At 50.7% G+C, this 23,378-nt stretch overlaps 2 protein-coding genes across 4 annotated transcripts in view; one reads left to right on the forward strand and one right to left on the reverse strand.

The window, feature by feature from the left end:
• The first annotated feature begins 1,994 nt into the window (after positions 1-1,994).
• Positions 1,995-22,948, forward strand: TGFB3 (transforming growth factor beta 3). Its single transcript, XM_067532925.1, has 7 exons — positions 1,995-3,933; positions 13,811-13,974; positions 15,555-15,684; positions 17,021-17,128; positions 18,044-18,215; positions 19,113-19,266; positions 21,918-22,948. The coding sequence occupies exons 1-7, from the start codon at positions 3,087-3,089 to the stop codon at positions 22,074-22,076; spliced, it is 1,734 nt and encodes a 577-aa protein (XP_067389026.1). The 5' UTR covers positions 1,995-3,086; the 3' UTR covers positions 22,077-22,948.
• TTLL5 (tubulin tyrosine ligase like 5) overlaps positions 22,165-23,378 on the reverse strand; it is a 194,208-nt gene continuing 192,994 nt past the window's right edge. For all 3 annotated transcript variants that reach the window (XM_067532885.1, XM_067532877.1, XM_067532912.1), the window contains one exon: positions 22,165-23,018. In XM_067532885.1, coding sequence (XP_067388986.1) covers positions 22,783-23,018 — 236 coding nt within the window. In that variant the 3' untranslated portion in view covers positions 22,165-22,782. The remainder of the gene's footprint in view (positions 23,019-23,378) is intronic.

Genomic DNA, 23,378 nt, shown 5'->3' on the forward strand with positions numbered 1-23,378 from the left:
GAGGACTTCATGGCTCTCTCTCAGGGTCAAGTTGTTCCCCCTAGTCAAGGAGAGATGGGAAAAGGGGGGGTAGAGGGTCAGGCTTCCAGCCAAATCTTACCAGTTCTTCCCCTGCAGGTCACGCTGCTTCAGCACCTACAGCCTGTTTGTCTTCTTGCAGGCAGTCTGTTCTTCTCTCCCCCACCCATCCTTGACTGCCGGAGCTCCCTTTTAAGTAGGTCCTCCAAAGGCAGCATCCCTGCCTTAGCCCAATACTGCTCCTCCACTCCTTTATGCTTAGTGTAGGGTCTGTAAACCCACTCAACATGCTACTCTGTCTTGGCTGGGAAGTTGAAATATTTTTCCAACAAAGAAGACAGACTTTGACCTACCTTTTGTAGCTGAAAAGCCCTCTCCAGTAATAGCGGTAACAGACAAGATCCAGCACAGGCACTTCTGCCTCCCGTGGCATATCAAGACCATCCCCCACCACTCTAACTAGCAGCTCAACTCTGTTGCGTTGCTCAGACCCTTCTCCTCCTAGCACTGAGCACTGCTCCACCTCAGCCTCCTTCCATCCTCTCTCTCTCCACTAATGGATTGCCCAGTCTAGAATAAAAGGTGTATTATTAAAACATCTCAACTAACATGTTTGAAAACCCTACTGTTACCAGGGCACATCGTATTTTAGCATGTGATCACTGGTCCAAGTGAACCCTAGTGGGGAACCTAGGATTCACCTTGACCAGCTAATGCAACTTGCCCAGAGGACAGACTCTAACTGGCAGCTCCACTCTATCACTCTGCCAGGCTCTTCTCTCTTTTACTCCCGAGACAGCTGTAGTCTTATTGCTCCACTCACACTCAGCCCCTTAGCCCACTCTCCTCCCTGACTGGCAGGTCAGTGCTGCTGTTACTCAGCCTGTCCCCTGGCTCCCTATTGTCGTTGTCCAATGTTCAGAAAACCTGACACATTTAATGACACTGACCTCCTTTGTAAAGCATTTGAGATCTAGGGATGAAAAGTGTTATATAAGAGCTAAGAATAGAGAGGAAGGATGATCCTCTGGGCAGGATGTTAGCCTGGGATTTGGGAGACTGGGGTAAATGCCCTGCTCTGCCACAATTTCCTGTGTGAGCTTGGACAAGTCACTTATACATCTACACTGCAAAAAAGTACCGCAGCAGAGAGTCTCAGAGCCCAGGTCAACTGACTTGGGCTGGTGGGGCTGGTGCTATGGGGCTAAAAATAGCAGTGTAGAGGTTGCTGCTTAGGCTGGAGCCTGGGCGTTGAAACCTGACGAGGGGGAAGGGTCTGACAGCCAGGGCTCCAGCCTAAGTGGAAATATCTACACTGCTATTTTTAGCTTCATAGCAGGAGCCCAAATCAGTTGACCCGGGCTCTAAGATATGCTGCTGTGAGGACCTCTTTGCAGTGTAGATATACCCAAAGACTCTCTGTGCTTCATTTCCCCATCTGTAAAATGGCCATAATGGACAGGTACTTCCCTACTTCACAGGATAAACACAGGATAAAAAGATTGTGTGGTGCTCCGGTACTCTGGTAAGTGGGGCCAGTAAGTACTCAAGGCAGATAGCATGTCTACCTGTGCAGGTCTTCTAGGTCATAAGATTTTATCCAGCCTACCAACAGGAACTCTATCTGCCAGCCCCCTTCCCCACCCATTCCCCATTGCCTGGATCTGCCTCTTGTCTCGCCCTCACCCAGAGCCTGCTGCCCTCCACTGGATCCACCTCCCTTCCTCTTTGCCGTTACCTGCCCAGCCCTGTCCTCCCTCACCTCCACCACCACCCGACGACCCTCGTGTCCCCTCCCGACGTTCACCGTTACAGCAGCTCCAGCAATTGCTCCAATGGAAAAAAAATCTCGTCAGCAAAGTATGGCATGTATTTTTAGCTTCTTTTAATGCAATTTAGCAGCTGGAAATCGGCGGAGGCGCCAGCGCCAAGTCACCAGCCAGCTCTCTGCGGACCACCAGCGAGTGCGGCAAGGACTCAGCCTGGGAACGGCGGGCGGGGGCGAGCGGAGCGGACTGCCTGGGAGCCGCAGCACCGGCACGGGCTCCCCACCGGAGAGCGCCCTTGGCTTTCCTGAAACGCCCCGCCCCGCCCCCGATCTGTCCGGGAAGCTGCCCTGGCCTGACTCCGACTGCGGGGCCCGGCCGGGGGCGCTGAGTCGCCTCTCCACCGCCCATACGGGGCAGCGGGGACTTGTTGTTACAGGCCCCGGAATGGCCCAGCGTCCCATTTCGAGATCTGCCAGCCCGCTTGGGCGGTGGCTTCCCTCCCCCAGGCTCACCCCAAAGGCCGGACTGGCTCGGCCCCTGGGGAATAAGACGGCAGGGCCAGGCCCAAGGGAGGCACCGCTCCGCTGCCGCTGCCCGCCCTGCTCAGCGGGATCCACGCCGTCACACTAAGGGCCGGGCCAGGCCGGGCCGGGGAAAGGGAGCGAGAGAGACGGGGCGAAGGGGAGGCTGTATCCGGGGGCAAAGCACCGACCTCCCGCCCGCAGGCAGGGTAGGAAACAGGCCTCAAGCGACACAGCCCGGAGAGCGTCTTTCCTACGGGCTCTGCTACTTCCCACCCCGCCCCCGGCCGGCCCGGCCCCCAGGGAACGCGTTAAACCCGGCCCCGGGCTGGCCTGGCACGGCACGGCACGGCACGGCACTCGGCGGGTCCCTCCCTCTCTCCCCCCCCCCTTGTGCAGCAGCAGGCCCAGAGACGTCATGGGAGGGAGGTATAAAATTTCCGCCGGGAGGGAGGCCCAGGCAGTCCGTGTGTGAGGCGGGGAGCGAGGGGGGCCGGAGAGGGCGAGGGAAGGGACGCAGAGCGCACAGGACACTCCGGCTCGGGGATCCCATTCCCTGCCCGCCCGCAGAGCGAGGCGAGGGGCTGGGCTGGGCTGCCCCCCGCTCCCACCTGGATCCCCGCGGAGGCGCCCCAGGGATGCGCAGCCCGGCCGTCGCTTAACTGCGCGCAGCCCCCGAGGCGGCAGCCGGTGGAGCCGAGCGGCAGCGAGTGACAACCCCGCTCTGCGCCCCACGGAGATGTGAACGGCGCGGGGGGGGGGGGCGCGTGGATGGTGCATGCCCGCAACCAGTGCGCCGAGCCCGCGCCCGCCCGCCGGGCTGCCCTGCCCGCCTGACACGTGCGCCGGAGTTCGCTGCTCCGGGGGACCTGCCGCCCCTGGCGCGGGGAGGGGAGGCCGCCCCCCGGCACAGTCGAGCTTCAGCCTTGCGGCTGCTGTTCCTGGCAGCGCGCTTCGAGCGGAGGCCCCCTCCCCTCCCCTGCCCGGGTTTGCCTGGAGCCCTGGCGCACCGGGTCCTGCTCGGACACATGGAGCAGGCTCCCGGCTCGCCGAGGCACAGAGCCTGTTTCTCCTTCCTCAGCGTTGCCAGCGCTTCCTGGAAGTCCTGAATAGCTCACAGCGCAGTGAGTTCATGCACCTTCTTGCCAAGCCTCAGTCTGCAGGATCTGGGGAGGCTGCACCGAAAGCTCTGCCTGGTCTCCCTAGCCCACTTGCGCCTCTTCTGGGGGCTCTCGCGGGGGCCCCCGTTGTGTTCCCCCCTTTACTCTCGCACATGAAGATGCACTTGCAACGGGCACTGGTGGTCCTCTGCCTGCTGAGCTTTGCCACCGTGAGCCTCTCGCTCTCCTCCTGCACCACCCTAGACCTTGACCACATCAAGAAGAAGAGGGTGGAAGCCATCAGGGGGCAGATCCTGAGCAAGCTGCGGCTCACGAGCCCCCCTGAGACGGTGGGACCAGCTCATGTGCCCTACCAGATCCTGGCCCTGTATAATAGCACCCGGGAGCTGCTGGAGGAGATGGAGGAGGAAAAGGAGGAGAGCTGTGCTCAGGAGAGCACCGAATCCGAATACTACGCCAAGGAGATCCACAAGTTTGACATGATCCAGGGCCTCCCGGAGCACAGTAAGTTCCCCGCCTGATCTGACACCCTCCGCTCCTGTGCGTGGCTTTCAGGGCATCATCCTGGGAGGGACCCACGACTGAGCAGTGAGGCACACAGCGATTGCATGAGGCTGAGCGGCAAGGCTGCCCGGGGGAGGAAAAAAAAAGGGGGGGGGGGGAGCCAGGGGAAGAAGGAAGGGAGACCCACGCCTTGGGGCTGGGACGGAGGAGGGGAAAGAAGGGAAAAACACTCCGGACTTCCCGTTGGAAGGGACAAAGTTGCCTGGTGGGGGCATTCACGGACTCTGATGGTCATTCCAGGCTAGGAGGCAGGTTTCTGGGTAATTGTGGCTACTTCTGCTTTGGCCTGGACCCTCCCTGGCCAAGAGAAAAGGACATTCAGAGCGAACTCCCTTTTGTTGCTTTTTTTAGGTGACTGAGCCTCCCACCTTGGCTGTAAAGTGTGTGCTTGACAATGGTGTGCGTGTACATGTGGTCATCCAAAGGTGACTGTGTATGCACAGACCTGTGTGTGTGTGTGTGTGTGTGTGTGTGTGTGTGTGCGCGCACCCAGGCTGTAGGATACAGTGGCAGTCTGCATCTGCATGTGTGTGCATGGATGTTGTAACTGTGTGCGCATGCATGTGCGTGAGAGTGCTAGTGTGTGTGCGTGAGGTATGTATCTACATTTCTACTCCATGAGAGAAGGGTACGTGTGTGTCAGGCCTGGGTGAGGATGCAGTGACATACGAGATGTTTGTTTCTCTGTCCTGGGGTAGAGCTGAGTGGGTGTGAGATGTGCACAGTGTGTTTGCATATGCTTGGGAAGAGTCAGGCTATGCGTTGGCGTTTGCAGTGCTTCTTGGCCAGTGTACTTGATCACATGGGGAAGCGGTGAGAGCCGTAGGGTTGTGTGTTTGCATGTCTTTGAACATATATGTTCGTGTGTGACCGTGACTCGTGTTTACAGCAGAGATTTTCAAAGCCCAGTGCGAGCGCAGGAAGTTTGGCTAGTGCTGAGAGACTGACTGCATAGAGAGGAACCAGCGTCTGAGGGTGGATAGTATTCCGGGAACAGCCTCATCCCCCTTCCTACCACTAGGTGTCCTCGTGGGCTCTGAAATTACTGCGTATCGGGAGAGGGGGCATCAAGTGTGTGTGTTGGGGGTCTGGAGCAAGTCAGAGGAGAGGGCACTAGAGAGCCATTGGGGGCTGGGGGAGGGTCCAGAAGGAGTGTGTAAAGGAATTTGGAGAGAGAATATTTGTGTGTGTGTCGGGGGGAGGCGGGAGTCAAGGCAGGGGTCTGAAAAACACTGAAGATATTTTTTGAAGAGTGATTTTTTTAAAAAGGAAGGCCAAGTGCTTGCTGGAGAGCAGCCCCGCAGCAGGTGGAGGAGTTTGAGCATTGGCAACCGGGCAGGCCAGGGATGGGCTTTCAGTGTCTTGGAATAACATCAGCCCAGATTCCAGCCAGGGAATAGCAAGCCCAGCCAATGTCTATAGCCCTGATATCCTGAAGAAGATGGGAGGGGAGGAGAGACATACACAACAGACTGGGGAAGAGAGAAGAAAGAAAAGGGAAGGAAAAGGACGGATGGGTGGGTGGGTAGAGGATGGGGAGGAAAGAGTTTGGGTCTTGCAGGCTGAATTCACCCCAAAGGGCTAGTAACAGCAATCTCAGTGTCTCGCATGTGGACAACTGAGTCCCAGGGACTGTGCCAAAATCATCTCTGGCAAAACTGTCCTGGCTTCAATGGTTACAGCAGGGATGGATTTGGCTCATTCACTCTGTGCAGAGTGTGTGTCAGATGCAGAGAAGACAAAGATGCAGATGCTGAGGAACAAAGCAGGTGCCGAGGAGATGCAGAGACTGAGGAGATGTAACTGCCGATGAGATGCAGCCACTGAAGAGAGACAGAGGAGATGCCGAGGAAACTCAGATGCTAAAGTGACACAGATAATGATAAGACACCACACAAATGTGGGGGAGACCCAGACACTGAGGAGACACAGATGCTGAGGGGACAGATAATGAGCAGAGGATCACATAGAGGTGGAGTAGGTGCAGAGCAGCCGCCAAAGTAGAAGCCGAGAAGATACAGACACCGATAAGATCCCAGTGGGACACGGACACCAAGGAGACACTGAAAAACAGATGTTGAGCAAGTGCAAAGCAGACATTGAGCAGATACAGATGCAGACACTAACCAGATTCAGGTGCAGATACAGAGACCTAGAGACTGAGCAGACACAAACCCGGAGCAGATTGCAGAGTCAGAAGTGGAGCAGATGTGGGCACTGAGCAATCCTTTCAGTCAGTGCTGGAGATTCCCCAGCTCTGGAAGACAATGGAGGGCATGCAGTCATGTCACAATGCAGGTGTTCCCTGATGCTGTAGTATTGCATTAGGGATGCTGTTTTGGTGCCAGAGGTTCCTGGCATTGTTGTACGGGAGGAGCTGCATCTCAGTGGTGGCAGTTTCAGAATACAGCCATGCTGCCAGATTTATGTTAGTCTTACCAGATGATGAATTGGAATAAGGGCTACAGTGGGGTAATGCAACTCATTTAATTTAATCTCTAACAGACTGTACACCATATGGTTATATGATCATCTTCTCAGGAGATTGTAGGACTCAAGGAGCAGGGGAGGCTGCAAGGCAGGAAGGAGAAGTGTTAGCCAATTTATAGTATTTATATATTACTACAGTGCCATTAATGGTGCTCTGCAAACACATTGGTAGGCAAGGTCTCTGCCCTGAGGAATTTACAGTCAAAATCAGACCGACACAGTATAGACAAATATGATTTGGGCATGAAAATGGGGTAAGATGGCACCACAACTGAGTACAGCAGGGTAAGATGAGATGAAAGGAGTGGGCTTGGATGCTATCTCTGTTGGTGTAGAAGGTGGATGGGTGGTACCAGGGAAGAAGGAGCCTGGTCTAAATGCAGAAGCAGTGTGAGAAAAGATAAGGAGTGGCTGCAAGCTGGGTTTTGAGGTGCATTGGCACACCTTGGTGGGGGGAGAGCAGGAAAGGAAGAGCAAGGGGTGCTGCAGGCCAGGACTGAGGTGCATTAGCAGAGTTGAGGGAGAAAGTTGCCACATCCCTGGACCACTATCAGCGAGACTCTTATTAATCACAGAATCATAGAAATGCAGGGCTGGAAGGGACCTCGAGAGATCATCCAGTTTAGCCCCCTCCACTGAGGCAAGACCAAGTAAACCTAGACCATCCCTGACAGACCTTTGTCCAACCTGTTCTTAAAAACCTTCAATGACAGGGATTCCACAACCTCCCTTGGAAGCCTGTTCCAGAGTTTAACTACTAATATCTAACCTAAATCTCCCTTGCTTTGGATTAAGCCCATTACTTTTTGTTTTACCTTCAGTGGTCATGGAGAACAATTGATCCCCATCCTCTTTATAACAATCCTTAACGTATTTTCAGACTGTTATCAAGTTCCCCCTTAGTCTTCTTTTCTCATGACTAAACATGCCCAGTTCTTTCAACTTTTCCTCATAGGTCAGGTTTTTCTAAACCTTTTATAATTTTGTTGCTCTCCTTTGGAAGCTCTCCAGTTTGTCCGCATCTTTTCTAAAGTGTGGCACCCAGAATTGGACACAGTAATCCAGGTGAGGCCTCACTAGTGCCAAGTACAGTGGGACAATTACTTCTCGTGTCTTACATACGACACTCCTGTTAATACATACCAGAATGATATAAGATTTTATCATAACTGCATCACATTGTTGACTCGTATTCAATTTGAGATACACTATAGCCTCCAGATCCTTTTCAGCAATACAACCATCAAGTTAGTTAGTCCCCATTTTGTAGCTGTGCATTTAATTTTTCCTTCTTAAGTGTAGTACTTTGTTTTTATTTTTATTGCATTTCATCTTGTTGATTTCAGATCAATTCTCCAATATATCAAGGTTGTTTCAAATTCTAATCCTGTCCTACAAAGTGCTTGCAAACCCTCCCATTTTGGTGCCATCTGCAGATTTTATAAGCATAATCTCTATTCAATTAACCAACACATACGTGAAAATATTGAATGGTACCGGACTCAGGACTGACCCCGTGAAACTCAAATAGATACATCCTCCCAGTTTGAACTATTGAAAACTGCTCTTTGAGTACGATCTTTCAACCAGTTGTGCACCCACCTTTATAGTCATTTCATCTGGATCATATTTCCCTAGTTTGCTTATGAGCATGTCATGTGGGACTGTATCAAAAGCCTTATTAAAATCAAGATATGTCTACTGGTTCCCCCCATTCGCTAGGTCAGTAACCTCGTCAAAGGAAATTAGGTTGGTTTCGCATGATTTGTTTTTGACAAATCCATGTTGGCTGTTCCTTGAACCTTATTATTCTCTAGTCGCTTACAAATTGATTACTAATTTGTTCCAATATTCTTCCAGATATCAAAATTAGGCTGTCCGGTCTATAACTCCCAGTGTCCTCTTTTTTTTCTTTTTTAAAGACAGGTGCTATGTTTGCCCTTCTATGGTCTTCTGGGACCTCACCCATCCTCCATGAGTTCTCAAAGATAATTGCTAATGGTTCTGAGATTGCTTCAGCTAGTTCCTTAAATACCCTATGATGACTTTCATCAGGCCTTGCCCACTTGAATACATCTAATTTATCTAAATATTCTTTAATCTGTGCTTTTCCTATTTCTTAACATTTCTTCTCCTTGTTAATATTAATTGTGTTAAGTGCCTGGTCACCTTTAACCTTTTCAGTGAAGACTGAAGCAAAACAGGCATTAAACACCTCAGCCCTCTTGATGTCATCCGATATTAGCCCTCCTTCCCCTCTAAACAGAGGACCTACATTTTCCTCCATTTTTTTCTTACTCCTGCTGTATCCCAAGAGCCTCTTCTTCTTTTCTTTTATGTCCCTTGCTAGGTGTAACTCATTTTGGGCCTTAGTTTTTCTGATTTTGTCCCTACATGCTTGTACTATTCTTTTGTACTCCTCAGCAATCCATTCATGTTTCCATTTTTTTGTAGGATTCCTTTTTGATTTTCAGGTCATTAAAGAGCAACCATGTTGGCTTCTTCCTATTCTTCCCATCTTTTCTTTGCTTTGGGATAGTTTGCAGTTGTGCCTTTTAATACTGTCTCTGAGAAACTGCCAGCTCTCCTGAACTCCTTTTTCTCATAGAGTTTTTTCCTATGGGAATTTACCAGTTCTCTGAGTCTGTTAAAGTCTGCTTTTTTGAAGTCCATTGACCTTATTCTACTATTCTCACTCCTTCCTTTTCTTAGGGCTAGTCTACACTAGACATGCTACAGTGGTGCAGTTGTAGCATGTTTGGCGAAGACACTGTCTGAGGCATAATAAAACCACCTCCTTGAGAAGTGGTAGCTAGGTGGAAGTAACCAGAGAGGCAGCTATTTTGGATTTGATTCTAACAGAGATAAATTGGTAGCGAATCTGAAGGTGGAAGGCAATTTGGGTGAAAATAACCATGAAGTGATAGAGATCATGATTGTAAGGGTTTCTCTACTCTTCAGGTTAGATAAGATAAATAAGCCATCTCTCAAGCAACATAAGTTATACTGACTTAACCTGTAGTGTAGAGAATCCCTTGCAATCATGATAGATATCACTTCATGGTTACTTTCACCCACATTGTCTTCCACCTTCAGATTCGCTCTAATTCCTCTGTTAGTCAGAATCAAGTCTAAAATGGCTGCCTCCCTGGTTACTTCCTCTGCTTTCTGAAACAAAAGTTGTCACTAATACGTTCCAAGAACTTAGTGGAAACTTTGTGTTTTGCAGTATTATTCTTCCAACAGATGTCTAGGTAGTTAAAGTCCCCCATCACTACCAGCTCTCTTATTCTGCTACTCTCTTATTTTGATTAGCACTAAAATTAATTAACCTTCCCCATCCATATCCAGAATGCCCAGCTTATGACTGAGCACTGGGTTCAAAGTGATTTTGGACTGATTTCCTGGGACTGGGCAGTGTGTGTCCGTGGAAGAGACATCTTGGGAACTGGGTTGCCATGGGAGACGTGTCAAATTCAGCCCTGTTGTCAGTAGGCCCATCCTCACTGAAGTCAGGGGTGTTTCACGCACTTACACCAGGGTTGAATTTGCCCCTATGTCTTCAAAAGTGGCTAATGTTCAACTTTCCCCTGACGCTGTCAGGTGGTGATCTCAGAACAAATTCTGAGCTGTAAGCCAGGAGCTGATACAAATAAGTCACACATCCATGGGTGTGCTCAAAACTGCTCTATCTCCAAACCCTCAGCTGAACAGTTCCCTGGCTCGGAGACCTCATCCTTCTCCAGGACACAACTTGACAATGGGGAAAGCTGAGGCATTCACTCACAGCAGGGAGAACCTGGTTGTTAGAAAAGCAGGCTTCTGGCCCTATCCATGCTCAATGCTGTTCTGTAACTTGAGGCAATACTCTTTCTGCTGCGCCACCCAGGGCACTAGAACACAGCAGGGGAGGGTGGCCATTGCCTAAGGTAACCAGCTGGGAGGAAAAGGTCTCACTTCCATAGTGAGCACAGTGTTCTGCCCCAGGCAGTCAGCAAAACCCTCCAAAACACAGGCTGTTTGTGTTGGAGTGACCTCACTTGGCCTCACGTCACAAAACAGGGACCATCTTGGGAGATGGGTGCAGTTATACCATACCCACTGGGCCCTTTGGCCAACTGTCCTTCCACCTCCAAAGCTCTCAGCTGCAGTCTCCCATAAGGCTCAATCCTCTCATATTAATCAACATCTATATGAGCCACTGGAGGAGCTGGTGAGACAACATGGGTAGAAGTGTCAGCAGACAATACCCAGCTTCACCCTCCTTTATATCAAACATACACAGCACCATCTCCCAGCTCTCTTAGGCCCTTCCTGAAATTAGCACTTGGATAAGAGCAGCTAATACTGAGGCAAAGCTGAGGTTACACTGGTGGGACGAGGGAAGCACACTGAAGAACTTGCCTTCTGTATCACATCTTCTACTAGCAAAGGCATCTGCATTCAGATGGTTGAGTCACTCCACAGCCCTGAGTTCTTTTGGGCTCTTTGGTGCTGCTGACGCCCAAATAATCAATGGTAGCAAAAAGTGCTCTGTTCAATGATGACTGGCCAGCAGCTTGCACCCCATGCTATCAGATACAGACCTGGCCACAGGGATATCCATGGATTCATGATCTCCAGGCTCAGTTACTGCAACTCACACAATCCACAAATGAAGCACCAGACCTTGGAACAGGTCTAGCTGGTTCCAAACACCTGGATGCTTAGGTAGATCCCTGCACTGGTGTCCGATCAAGTTTGGAGTCCAGTTTGAAGTCTCTGTCCTGATATTCAAACCCCCTCCCCGCCCCTCTGGTGGGAACTGGCTCTAACTCCGTGAGAGGTTGATTGCCTCTTTCTCTGTGACCAGGACCTCCAGTGACAGCTCCATCCCACCAAAGCAATGAAACAGACAACCAATGCAACTCACTATCACAAGGACAAGACTGAGCATGAACCCAACTGTGTTCAGAATGAAATGCAGAACTCAACTCATCAGTTTAGCTTTCTCTCAACAAGGATTTTCTTGCATTGCACAGCACACTCACAAGTAAACAAACAACTATAAACAAGCTATTTCTCCTACATGCTAGAAAGAAAGAAAGATTATTTCTACCAGTAAATACTGAGGAAGTGCTCAGATAACATGGCACTGAAGGCTAGATAGAAAGATTAGGCAGACCGACAGAAAGAAGAGGATGTGCTGGCAGCAGGAGAGGGATAAGGTATAACAATAATAGCTTCTCTCTTGTACTTTTTAGCCAAGGATCTCAGGGTCCTTTATACATATTAACTAAACCTCACAACTGTACTGTGAGATAGGGTAAAGTATGTACGTGGATAGAGGAATCAGTTCACACACCATTGAAAGGCAGCCACCAGTGGAAGGGAGGTGCCATCTGGATAAGAGTGACTAGCAACACTACAAAACAGTTTAGGACAGGAAGTGAAGTGAAAGACGGTATCCACCTGGAAGCACAGAGTGGTCCTAGGGGCAAAATGGAGTTACTCAAGGATGCTCTGGGTCTGTTAATAAGCACATGGGTCAAGGCCTTGATTTCATGTCATTGGAGATACAGCATCTTTCAGTGGAGTAAAACTAAGAACTCATGGTTATGCTACAAGAACCCACTTGTCCATTACCATAGCATAGCTCGGTATGTCCTCTCTGCTGCTGAGCTGTGGGTATGAGCAGTCCTGCTTGCTGCTGCTGTAGGGATCTGGGCCCCTTCTGGGATGTTCACCCCTTAGGCACCAAGCATCTGTCTCCTGCATGACAGCAATGCATCAAGTAAATCCTGCTTGACAGGGAAGTTGTTCCAACCATGGTCCAAAGAAGCCAAAGGCAAAACTCCCAACTGAGTTAAATGGGAGCAGCATTTGGCCCCACATGTTGGCTTGGCTGGAGTGCCAAAGCATCTAGGAGATGATTTCCCGAGAACTCTTGCACTCCTGCTCTGAATCTGGGTGTAAATCAAGATAAAAGCCTTTGTCTTCACTGGAATGACTATGGATCTAATCGACAGTGTTCTGAATAGAATTTGGCCCTGGGAGCTTGGGGTGGGAGATTATGTCCATTTGTGGATAAGTTCATCTCCTCTCCAAGGCACTGGTGCCTCACTGGAGCCTCACTCTTCAGAACCTGCTGCCCTGTTTCCTTTGGAAGCTGATGGTGCTGTGACCAGAAGTGGCTGAGACCATGATGTGATTTCAGGATTAGCAGGGAACCCTGTCTATTGGTCACCCAGGATGAAGGTGAAGCATGAGCTCGAGGAGCTGCACTCCCATGTATGGCTGAGCAGTTCTGTAAGCCTAAGGCAGAGGAGGAATCAGGGCAGAGGAAATGGGAGGGGGAGAACAAAGACAGTGGGATATGCCAGGTGAGGGGAAGCTTCTTCTGTGGAGCCTCTCTTCTGTCCCAGACCTCATCCGTTCCCCAGGCTCCTCTCTTCCCTTCCTGTTGGGTGTCTGGGGGGGTGAGTACTTTTTCCTGGCTGGCACTTTCCCAGGCTGCTCATTCTGTTATTTCCAGTCCATATGTCTGATCTCTCTGGGTCCCTTGGGACTGTTCCTCTGTCCTTGTTGGTGCTTGCAGCTGGTATCAGATGTCAGTGCTTTGCCCAGTTCAGTGATGAAGATTAGCCCAATGCCAATCCTTACGGTACCCACTAGACAGCGCCCGCAATGTCCCCTCCTTGCCTCATGCTTTCTGGCCTCTGGCCAGTTCTCCTTCCAGGAGACAGTGTCATATCCAAACAGGTCTTTCCAAAGGGAATTTTGTGACACTAAGGTTCAGAGACACTGGGACCAAGTCCTGTGCTCAGAGACGCTGCTGTAAATGCAGAGGTACTCCCTTGCCTTTACTGGCGTCGAACCCATGTCAATGATGCCTTGTCTAGTCCAGAAAAATGCTGTTCAGCTCCCTGGGTGGCAGCAACAGTGGGAGCGTTAGTGCAGATGAGGATCCCACGGCCACTGGCACTTTAAACCTGTCTTGATTACAGCTGCCCTGAGCTGGGTTAGATGACATGGAATTAAAAATGCTGGTGACTGGTCTAGCCTGGGCCCTATATTGCTGTGGCCGGTGGAGTTGAAACAATGGTAGCATCAGTGGGAAAACGTTGCAGAAAAATATTCCTAGTTTAGAAATTTGGGTGGAGAAGTCACCCCCTCTGTTCACGTCAGCCAGGAGAGTCTGACTGCAGTGGAAAAGTGGCAGACGTTCGAATGGCAGGCTTTGTTCAGAGTGCCCCTTGCCAATCCACAGGGTGTGCTGGGCTGTGCTGTTCTGCCCAGGGCCCCCGACTCTGGCCCTTGGCTCTCAGCCTCCCTCTCTGTCTCCTAGATGAGCTGGGCGTCTGCCCCAAGGGCATCACCTCCAACGTGTTCCGTTTCAACGTGTCCTCAGCAGAGAAGAACAGCACCAATCTGTTCCGGGCTGAGTTCCGGGTGCTGCGCGTGCCCAACCTGAGCTCCAAACGCAGCGAGCAGCGCATTGAGCTCTTCCAGGTGAGTGGCTCTCTCCTGCCTCCAAGCAGTAGGAGCAGGATGGGGGGACTTGGCTGCAGCTCTCAGCACTAAACAGAACTGGGGTGTGCAAAGGCAGGAAGGAGCTAAAACCCGCTTCATTCCCCCAGCGCAGGCAGCCACCTCAGCCTCACCTTTTCATCTCCTTCTCTCCCCCGGGTCTTCGCTTCCCGCGGGGCCTGCCCTTTTCCGGCTCACTCATTCTCAGATACCATGGGTAGCCCGACATTGTGCCCTCTCCTAGCGATTCCCGTCTGCATTGGGGGGGGAGGGGTAGACAGAACAAGCTCCCATGTCTGTAAGCTTAGCTCCACCCCCCCTCACCCTTGGGTGCATCTTGCTCCTGTGAGGGGCATGGCCCAGTCAGCGTTTATCCAGGGAGAGGAGTGCTCAGCCCCGCTCTCATGTTCACTACAGGGGAAATGTTTTCTCTGGCAGCCCTGTTGCCCCTTCCTTTCAGCAAGGAGAGAGTGAGAATGAGTGAGCATTGGCAAGTGTGAGGCATAAGGCAGGCAGAGCAAACCAAAGGCAGGACACAGCAGAGGAGAGGCAGCTCCAGTGACAGCAGCTCAAAGTCACCAGTTGTAAGGTTCCCTTAGAAACTTGAGACTCAGTCAGGGTTGGTGGCCTCTAGGGCCCAGAGCCTGGGGCCAGCAGTGAGTGCAGCTAGGGCTGGGGCTGTAGTTTTGCACTGAGATTCTGCAGGTCAGACATAAGATTTCCACCAAGCCCTGCTTTGCCATGTTGGAGTTTGATGGAAGCTGATGCACAAAGTGAATCCAGGGTGGGGTGGATATAAGCCCCATACGGATGGGAACCAAAGGAAATGCTCCCTGCCATCTCTACAGTTGTGGTGCTGAATGCTTAGGTAGAACTGGCGGGTTGCTGGGTAGGAGGCCCAGGACAGTGAGACCACCCTTCCCCCCTCTCAGTGCTGGTGCTGCCCCCAAATTCTGATCTACCTTCCTGGGGCATACAGAAAACTAAGCTGCCCCATTAGTCTGCTGCAGTATTCCAGTATTCCATGCCCCTCTGGAGTTACACCCCTATTTATTGTAGTTACATGACCCCCATCACCACAATATCCGAGAACGTCACAATTTTTAAGGTATGTGTCCTCCCAACACCCCTGCAAGGCAGGGAAGTGCTATTATCCTCGTTTTACATATGGGACTGAGGTACAGAGAGACTAAGGGACATGCCTCGGGTCACACAGGATGTTGGTGAGAGCAGGAATTTAACTCAGCTCTCCCATAGCCCAGGTTAGCACTCCCAGGACCCTCCTTGCCACTGGGATACACAAGGAGAGGATTTGGCCAGTCCTCTAAGAGCAGGATGCTTGGTAAAGGTCCCATGCAGCTCTCCAGTAGTTGGGTTGGTGCCTGGAGAATGGGTGTCATTCTCACCTGTGCCAGAATGTGACCAGGCTGTCCATCCTTGGCACACTCCTGTAATTAGTTCAAAACAAACCTATTCTTCATGGGGGACAGGGAATATGTGGTGCCTCTGCTCCCCAGCCACGCTGCACTGGCTGATTCCCTTTGTGTCTTCTGCCAATACAGATCCTCCGGCCTGATGAACACATAGCCAAGCAGCGCTATCTCAGTGGCAGGAATGTGCAAACGAGGGGCTCCGCCGAGTGGCTCTCCTTCGATGTCACTGAGACTGTGCGCGAGTGGCTTCTGCGCAGAGGTAGGGGTCTTGCTGTCTCAGATGGGCCTGGGTGGGGTCTGGTTCGCTCAGGCAGCCCCCAGTGCCATTCCCTCAGATCATGTACACAGGAAAACCTCATCTCCCACTAGAAAAGGGTATTTCTCCCAGTTGGAGGCAGTGAGGGTCCACCAAAAGCTGTTCTGCCCAGTTTGAGACAAGGCTACCCACAGGGAGATGCCCTGCTGTGCCTCCTCCATTAGCTACTGGCCTAGAGTTCCCATTCTCTACAGGACATGATGACTCGTAGGTTTCCTCCCCTTCAAGAAGTTGAGCCTCCCTTAGCACTGCAAACAATGTGGTGTGACCAAGAATCCTGATTCTCTTGCCTGTTCACAGCATCACAGGTGTAAAGGTGAGGAATACCAGAGGCTTCTAGTTTAATGCATTTGTCTGACACATCTAGGTAGATAAAAGTCCGCAGTACTACAGTGTACAAAGGGCTGTGCCTGAGAACATAGCAATAGTTTTGCCTCTGATACCATTCAGCAGAGACAGCAAGCGGTTATGGGGCAACTTTCAGTTCCACTCACAACTGGAACACAGGTACCATGAGTCACAGCTGGATTACCCTCACAGATGGAACCTGGGTGTTACCAAAAATGGAATGCAGGCATTAGGCATGAAGTCAGTCTCAGGAAGCATGAGCCGTGAGCTTGTTGGCTCCTATTTTAAAGCAGTCCAGCTTCTGGACTTAATGGCCTGAGTTCAGTGCCTGGGAGCACACAGTATGGCAGGTCTCATTAATATGGACAATACGTTACCTCAGGAAAGTCTGTAAGACTTAGACAGATGGAAATTCAACAAAAACAGGAGGCTGCAGCTGCCGTGCTGATCAGAGCTGGGTAAAAAGCTCCCAGTGAAACATTTATCCATGGCAAACTCACTTGCCTTCAGGTCTCTTCCTCCAGCACTAGATGGAGGCCTGTTAATGGAGCGGTGATGAGGAAGACAAAAACAGACAACACAGACACTAAGGGCCAGATTTTCAAAAGTGTTCAGCTTCCAAGAGCCCCCACTGAAGACAACAGATGCCGTTAGGTGTAGAGTACTTTAGAGAATCTAGCTATAAATGCCCTTCTCCCCTCAGAAGGTTCCTTTTAACAAAGGTGTGGCTGTTCGTGCAAGTGAAGCCTTCTCATTCTCTTTTTTAAGCTGATAGCTGGTTCCCACCTCCCATGTCATCCAGCAGACCTTGAGCCGAGCCCACAGCCTAGGAGCTATGGGTTTCTGGCCTCCCTGGGACTCTCTTCATAAGTTGGAGGACAGTTCATATAGCAAAATTGTGTTTCTCATGGAATCATCTCTTCCTCTGCAGAGTCCAACCAGGGTCTGGAGATCAGCATCCACTGTCCATGTCACACCTTTCAGCCCAATGGGGACATCTTGGAGAACTTTCATGAGGTGCTGGAGATCAAGTTCAAAGGTGACAAGGGACAGGGAGTGGGGGGAGCCTCATGGGAGAGGGGACCATCGAACAGCTGCAGAAGAACAGAATCTCCATCTTGTTTGAATTTTTGAGTATTTTACACATGTGCAATCCCATGTACATGTAGTGATTACACATTTGCGTTTGCATGTGGATTGTTTCACTGCATGAATTCTGTGTTTAGGAGTGTGCGTGTGTGTGTGTGCAGGTAAGTGCATGTGTGTGTATATATGTGTGAGTGGATGGATGTGTGCAGAAAGAGGTAATTCTGTGTTGTAACCTCTCTCCAGGAAGCTTGACTGTGGTGCATGCTCAGATGTCTCATGAGGTTCTGTTTTCACTCTGGTTTCTAGATAGGGTGGCTGAAGAACAAGGAGTCGGACATCCTGCCTGGGGGGCACAGAGAGTCAGTGGCTTGGCTGGGTTAAAAACTAAGAACGTCTTGGCTCTCAGCCCTGGGCTGCAGCCACTAGCCCTACTGGCTCCATTTCTGAGGCTATTTCTGCTGAGTGCCAGTGATCTGACACGTTCTTTAAACCATTCATCTTTCTGCTTGTCCTGGGACTGAAGCCCAGAGAGAGGGGAGCTGATTAACAGCCCCACCAGCAGTTTACAAATGGTAAAACAAATGACCCACAAGTCTCTATTTCAGGCCAGTGGCAACCAAATTTACCCTGGCCAACTAGGGGTCCTAGTGGAGGAGCAGTCTGGGAAGAAGTCTAGGTGTGAACGTAACATGGAGATTGAGTCCCTTTCTCCCTAGATTAGGAGTGGGAGCAAGCATTACACAGTCCTGTCCAAGACCCTGAAAGGTCTTCTGGAGTCTCCCTTCACACCTTCCTCAGTCCATTCACTCCCTATTTCTGCTTTGAAGCAAACCCTTTACAGGTGGGTGCCTTTTTCTGTCCTCAGGTATTGACAGCGAGGATGACTATGGGCGCGGGGACTTGGGACGCCTGAAGAAACAGAAGGACCTTCACAATCCGCACCTGATTTTGATGATGTTACCCCCACATCGGCTCGAGAGTCCAGCTCTGAGAGGCCAGAGGAAAAAACGAGCCCTGGACACCAATTACTGCTTCCGGTAAGCAGGGACCCCGCCTGCCTCTGGAGTTATCCTGCCTCCCCCCCCCCCAGTCAAGCAGCAGTAGGGTCACCAGTTCTAGGTCTGCTGTCATTTTTTCTGCCAGGTGGCATGGAAACACCTGGGAAATTCCAGCCCATTGGAAACTCCTGGGATGATCTGGGTCCTCTGAGATATTTGTGAACAGGGTGCTCCCCAGGGCTCTTTTATGGGCAGAGCTGTGCTGGGCCAGCTCACGATGCGCTCCCTCATCCCAGGACAAAGGCACTGGGGTGTTTGGAGTCCTAGGAGAGACTGACCCAGATCAGAAAAGTGGCCCTGGTATTGCAGCTGAGCTGCTAGCCAGTGAGTGCGACCCACGAAGACTTGAGCTGCCCCTTGCAGGACACATGAACCATCAGTCTGAGTTGGAACCTGCCATGTCATTCAGTTAAGGCTGGGTCTTTTGATGGATATTTTGGGGCCTGCTGAACAAGGTGTCTCCATCCTTGGCCATTATGGCTTGTTTCTGATGTTCCACTTTTGCTTTTAAAAGGAATTTTCATAAGTGTCCAGGCTCTTTCCCTCATCCTTCCCCACATGTATTGGTGGTGGTGTCCCCTAGGTAGCAGTTGGGCACTGCCGTATTTGCAGACTTCCCCTCCCTTGCTACTCCCAGCTATGTTTGTTGTAGCCATGTGGTATGGTCACACAAAACTCTGTTTCTCCCTGAGGGGCTTGCCAGTAGCACAAGACCCTAGCCACGCACTCACAGCAGGCACTGGAGATACTAGCTCCTTCTGCTCAAGAGACTGTATCTTCAATGGGGCATGAAGCCCCTATGCCATGGGGGGAGGGGCAGGAGCCCCCATCACTCCTATGTCCATGAATTCACTTTGTGCCAATGTTTTGTGTCAGGAACTTGGAGGAGAACTGCTGCGTGCGTCCTCTCTACATCGACTTCCGACAGGACCTGGGTTGGAAATGGGTCCATGAGCCCAAGGGCTATTTCGCCAACTTCTGCTCAGGCCCTTGCCCATACCTCCGCAGCGCAGACACAACCCACAGCACGGTATGGCAGGCATTTAATACTGACAGGGCCTTCTAGTGGCTCTGGCTACTTGTGGCTTGCAGCTGTGACCCCCTCAGCAGCTGATCTCATCCATTCTCCTAAGCTAAGTAGGGGCAAGCTGGGCCAATGCTTATACAGAAGACTTCCCAGGAAACCCCAGGATGCTGCAGGCAATGGTGTGGCTGTTTCAGTAGGGGGCACTCTTTCTTTGGAGTCAGTACTGGGTCCATGCCTCAAGTACACTGCTCAGAAACACTGTTACTGTCTATCAAATGAGATTTCAAGCAGCAGTGCTGACCACCTGTGGGCATTAAAGATCCCAGAGTACTCTCTTTGGCAGCAGGGGGTAAGAGATGGGGTATTAATTCAAATGTTTGGGTCATTTCAACTACAGTAATTACATTCTGCTTCCCTAAGCTCCTCCTGCAGTTTCCACTGAGTATAGGATTCTGGACTTTAACTGTCGCCGAACACTGCTGGGCACTGGTAAACAGCGGCTGCCCACTACTCCAGTGCTGGGTGAAGTGAATGCTGTGCGTTCCAGTGGTGGGTTCAGTGATTCTCTCCATAGATAGAACTATATGTGCCCCCGACACTGTGCATTGTGGGGAGGCACAAATCCATAAAAAAGCTGTGGTAGTTCCATGGAGCAGGGGAAGTGGCTATGGGGGAAATTTCCCACTCTCCAGAGGCACCTTTCCTCACTGCAGGACACCTGCATTACCCATGGGCCACATGGAAAAAGGGGCTACGGCTGTGGGAGAACCCCACTAAGCAGGATGATCCACGTATAAAATCTGCAGAAGGCTAATGCCTCTAGGTCACTAGTGGGTAACCCACTCATGATGACCCTAGAACACGGTCAGGCCTTGACAGGAACATCACCTTGGGACTGGCCAGAGTCCTAAAGGTTAAATAGCTACATGAAAAGAGAGTTGCACAAAAGAATGGGCAAAGGAGACATGTCCCGGGCTGTGTGCAGGGGGATGGTGCAGACTTAGAGGCAAAGGCTCCAACACCTTGCTGAGCCTTCAAAAGGGAACAAAAGAAATAAGAGTGCAGGGTCTGCTCCTGCCCAGGTAGGGGAGACGGCAGCAGGACTGAAAGAAGGCAGAATTGCTCACTAGCTCCTTTGCTTCAGACTTCGTTAAAAATGCCACTGGTAACAGAATACTCAATGCAATGTTAGTTAAGGGGGTAAGGAGGAATCTCAGGCAACAGGTTAAAGCTGTCTTGCTGATGTTAGTAGATGCACCTCAGCAAGGCCTGATGGAGCTGAAGGGCTAGCAGCAGTGGGAGTACTGGACCAAGGAAATGGCGGATGGGACCAATGGCTCCCTGGGGATGAGATCTCCTTCCCAGGGCACAGGAAAAGGGCAAGTGTATGTGGAGGGGGCACGTTCTCCTCTCAGGGGGCTTTTACAGAAGTTAGTGAGGTTGAATCAGTGTAAATATGGGGAGAATTTGGGCTGGTTCCTATTTTGGAAGAAAAAAGGGAAAAAGCAGGGAATTAGCAAGCAACATGATTAACTATAAAACCTTGGTCAGTTGTTAGAATGGTGAATCTAGCGGCAGTTTGTCAGCAGCACCTAGGGGAAAATATTGTGAGAAACAGAAGATTCCTCACAACTCATCACTTTGAATCAATTTCATTTCTATCTAGTGCAGCAGCTTCAGGGGTGCAGTAACCCTGACATAGTGGACTGTAATGCAGCATTTAAGAGGGACGCAAAAGACATGGCGATTAGATGGATCTATATAATAAAATAGGATGTTTCCATAGCACCGTGCAATCCCAAGGATCACAAAGCACTTAGACTGTGGCCCAAACTTTCCTTTCACTTAAACTAGTACCAATTCCAGTGCAGTCAGTGGGACTGGACTGGGGCAGGTGAGAGCAGATTGTTACCCTGTACATCTAGAAATCATCCACTACTGAAATGCAGCCACCTTTGAGAGAAACATGGCAACTGCTATAAAACAGTTATGTGAGTAGAGTGTATAATCATCAGTGGGTCAGGGCCAGCTGGGAGGAGGAATCCAGTGGGGTCACAGGGGACTCTGTTTAGCTCCAATACTATATTGTAATGACTTGGAGGATGGAGTGGAGAGAGAGCTCATCAGACGGTTCAAAGCTGGGAGGGAATCATGGATACTTGAAAAGGCTGGATTAAATCCAGTACTATCTGGAGATGTTGGCTGAAATAAACACTGATTTTTTCAGCTGCTTTTTATGGAGCTTTTTCATGGCCCCAGGCTAGTTACACCCTGCTTTGTAAAAAGCATAAATTTTGACACCATCAGCCATGCCAATGCAGAGCTGAAAAGAGGGGTTAGTTATTACTCAGGCTGCATTTGTGCTCTGTAGACACTTGCTCCAGTTATCAGCCACAGAGCAAATGGACTTGGCAGTAAATAATAAAGGCTCATTCAGGGCAGGGTAGATGAGAAACTTTCAAAGGTGGGCACCATTTTGGGGCAAACCTACTAGAGAGTGTCCTTGCCAGTCAGTCAAGTACTATATTATCAAGTGATATAAATGCCTAGAGGTCAGCTTTGCTGATCCCACTGGAGTGGAAAAGCATCACATGGCAGCTCCAGTAGCCTCAGGCACCTCCAAACTAGTTCCTATACGTGCTTTATTTCCCCAGGTGCTGGGCCTGTACAACACGCTGAATCCCGAGGCGTCTGCCTCGCCCTGCTGTGTCCCCCAGGACCTGGAACCCCTCACCATCCTGTACTATGTCGGGAGGACCCCCAAGGTGGAGCAGCTCTCCAACATGGTGGTGAAATCCTGCAAGTGCAGCTGAAGGGCACCCAGCCCCACCCAAAGCTGAGAGAGAAACTCTTACCACCTACTCTCTGGTTCCAGAGTAAGATGAAGGGAACAAGGGGACCAGAGACCTGAGCACACTGAGGCCTGGGCTCCTAACCCTGCAGCTCAGGACATACCACCCACTTTGGGGATCCCCTTGGGAACATTTCTCTGTCTTGGTGGCTTCACGTACTACTTCTCTCTGGGAGTCACTTTGGTGACGTGAAGACCACACTCCCCAGAACGGCTGGACATTTGGTGGGGAAGAGAGGGGCAGTGAATGGAGAAACCGCACTGTGTTTGGAGGCAGGGGGTAGCTGAGAATGGGAAGCAGGAGACTGTGATGGGAGTGGTGGAAAGGGGAAGGGAGGTTGGACAGTCCTCCCTGTTCCAGTGATCCTGGGACCCCAGCCCTCCCTATGTCCTGAAGAATCAGGATTTCCTTATGAAGGAACAAACAAGTTTTCTTAAAAAAATAAAGTTCACCAAACAGGGGAGCTGTGAGACACACCTAGGCTCTTGCTGCCTCAGTGCTGGGATGCCGAGTCCCACAATTTACACTGTGTTCCTGCCAATCACAGAAGTCCATCCTGTAGCTCCTGAGTGCTGAGGTCTCAATCCAAATCACAAACCTCACAGTCAAACTGCTCAGGATGAGCTGATCTGGGAAGAGGGGGAGGATGAGGGTGTGCTGACTCCATTCACAGAAGGCTTGATGTCTCCATTTCTTTGCCATGCAGCTCCTCTCCCCTCCTGGAGGTCCTGCTAGAAGGTTTTTGGGACAAGGGTGGGCACCGTTGCTCCTGTGGGTACCTGAACTTTGGACCCATCCAGTCTTGGGTTGTTCCCCCCAAAGGACCCTGTGTTTGTTGTGGTGTGTGAGGTGCCTTACGGAATTCTGCATCTCTCCTGTACAAGGACCTAGCCCAGGTCTCACCTGCCAAGGTTTAAAAAAAATATTAATCTCAAAACCATTGTAAAAAAATAAATATTTTTGGGGGAAATGGAATTTTCTGGCCAGGGGTGTTGTTTGCTGAAGGGTTAGAGATTTTATCATTTCAGAATTCTGCTCCAGCTGCAACATAGCCTAGGGTGATTGCGAGATCTGTCCCCCACCCAGAACCCCAGAACTATTCTCAGTGGGAACATATAGCACTAGGGCTAGCTAGAGACTAACAAGATGAACTTATGCCAGAAAGCTTCTCTTCCTCCCATTGGCAAGGAAAACTCTCAGCCTGAAGGCCAAGCAGTCCACCCAAATGGTACCAGCTGTGTGTGTGCTCCATCCCACCTAAGC

Source organism: Emydura macquarii, unplaced genomic scaffold (genome assembly GCF_026122565.2).
Source record: "Emydura macquarii macquarii isolate MOO-44397 ecotype Brisbane River unplaced genomic scaffold, CSIRO-AGI_Emac_v2 contig_374, whole genome shotgun sequence".
Taxonomy (NCBI): Eukaryota; Metazoa; Chordata; order Testudines; family Chelidae; genus Emydura; species Emydura macquarii.

Excerpts from the sequence above, each read along its gene's own strand:
- TGFB3 (XM_067532925.1), top strand. The coding sequence starts at position 3,087 with ATGCCCGCAACCAGTGCGCCGAGCCCGCGCCCGCCCGCCGGGCTGCCC. Across the intron at positions 18,216-19,112 it reads GACACCAATTACTGCTTCCG|GAACTTGGAGGAGAACTGCT; the intron begins GTAAGCAGGGAC and ends GTTTTGTGTCAG. Across the intron at positions 19,267-21,917 it reads CAGACACAACCCACAGCACG|GTGCTGGGCCTGTACAACAC; the intron begins GTATGGCAGGCA and ends TTATTTCCCCAG.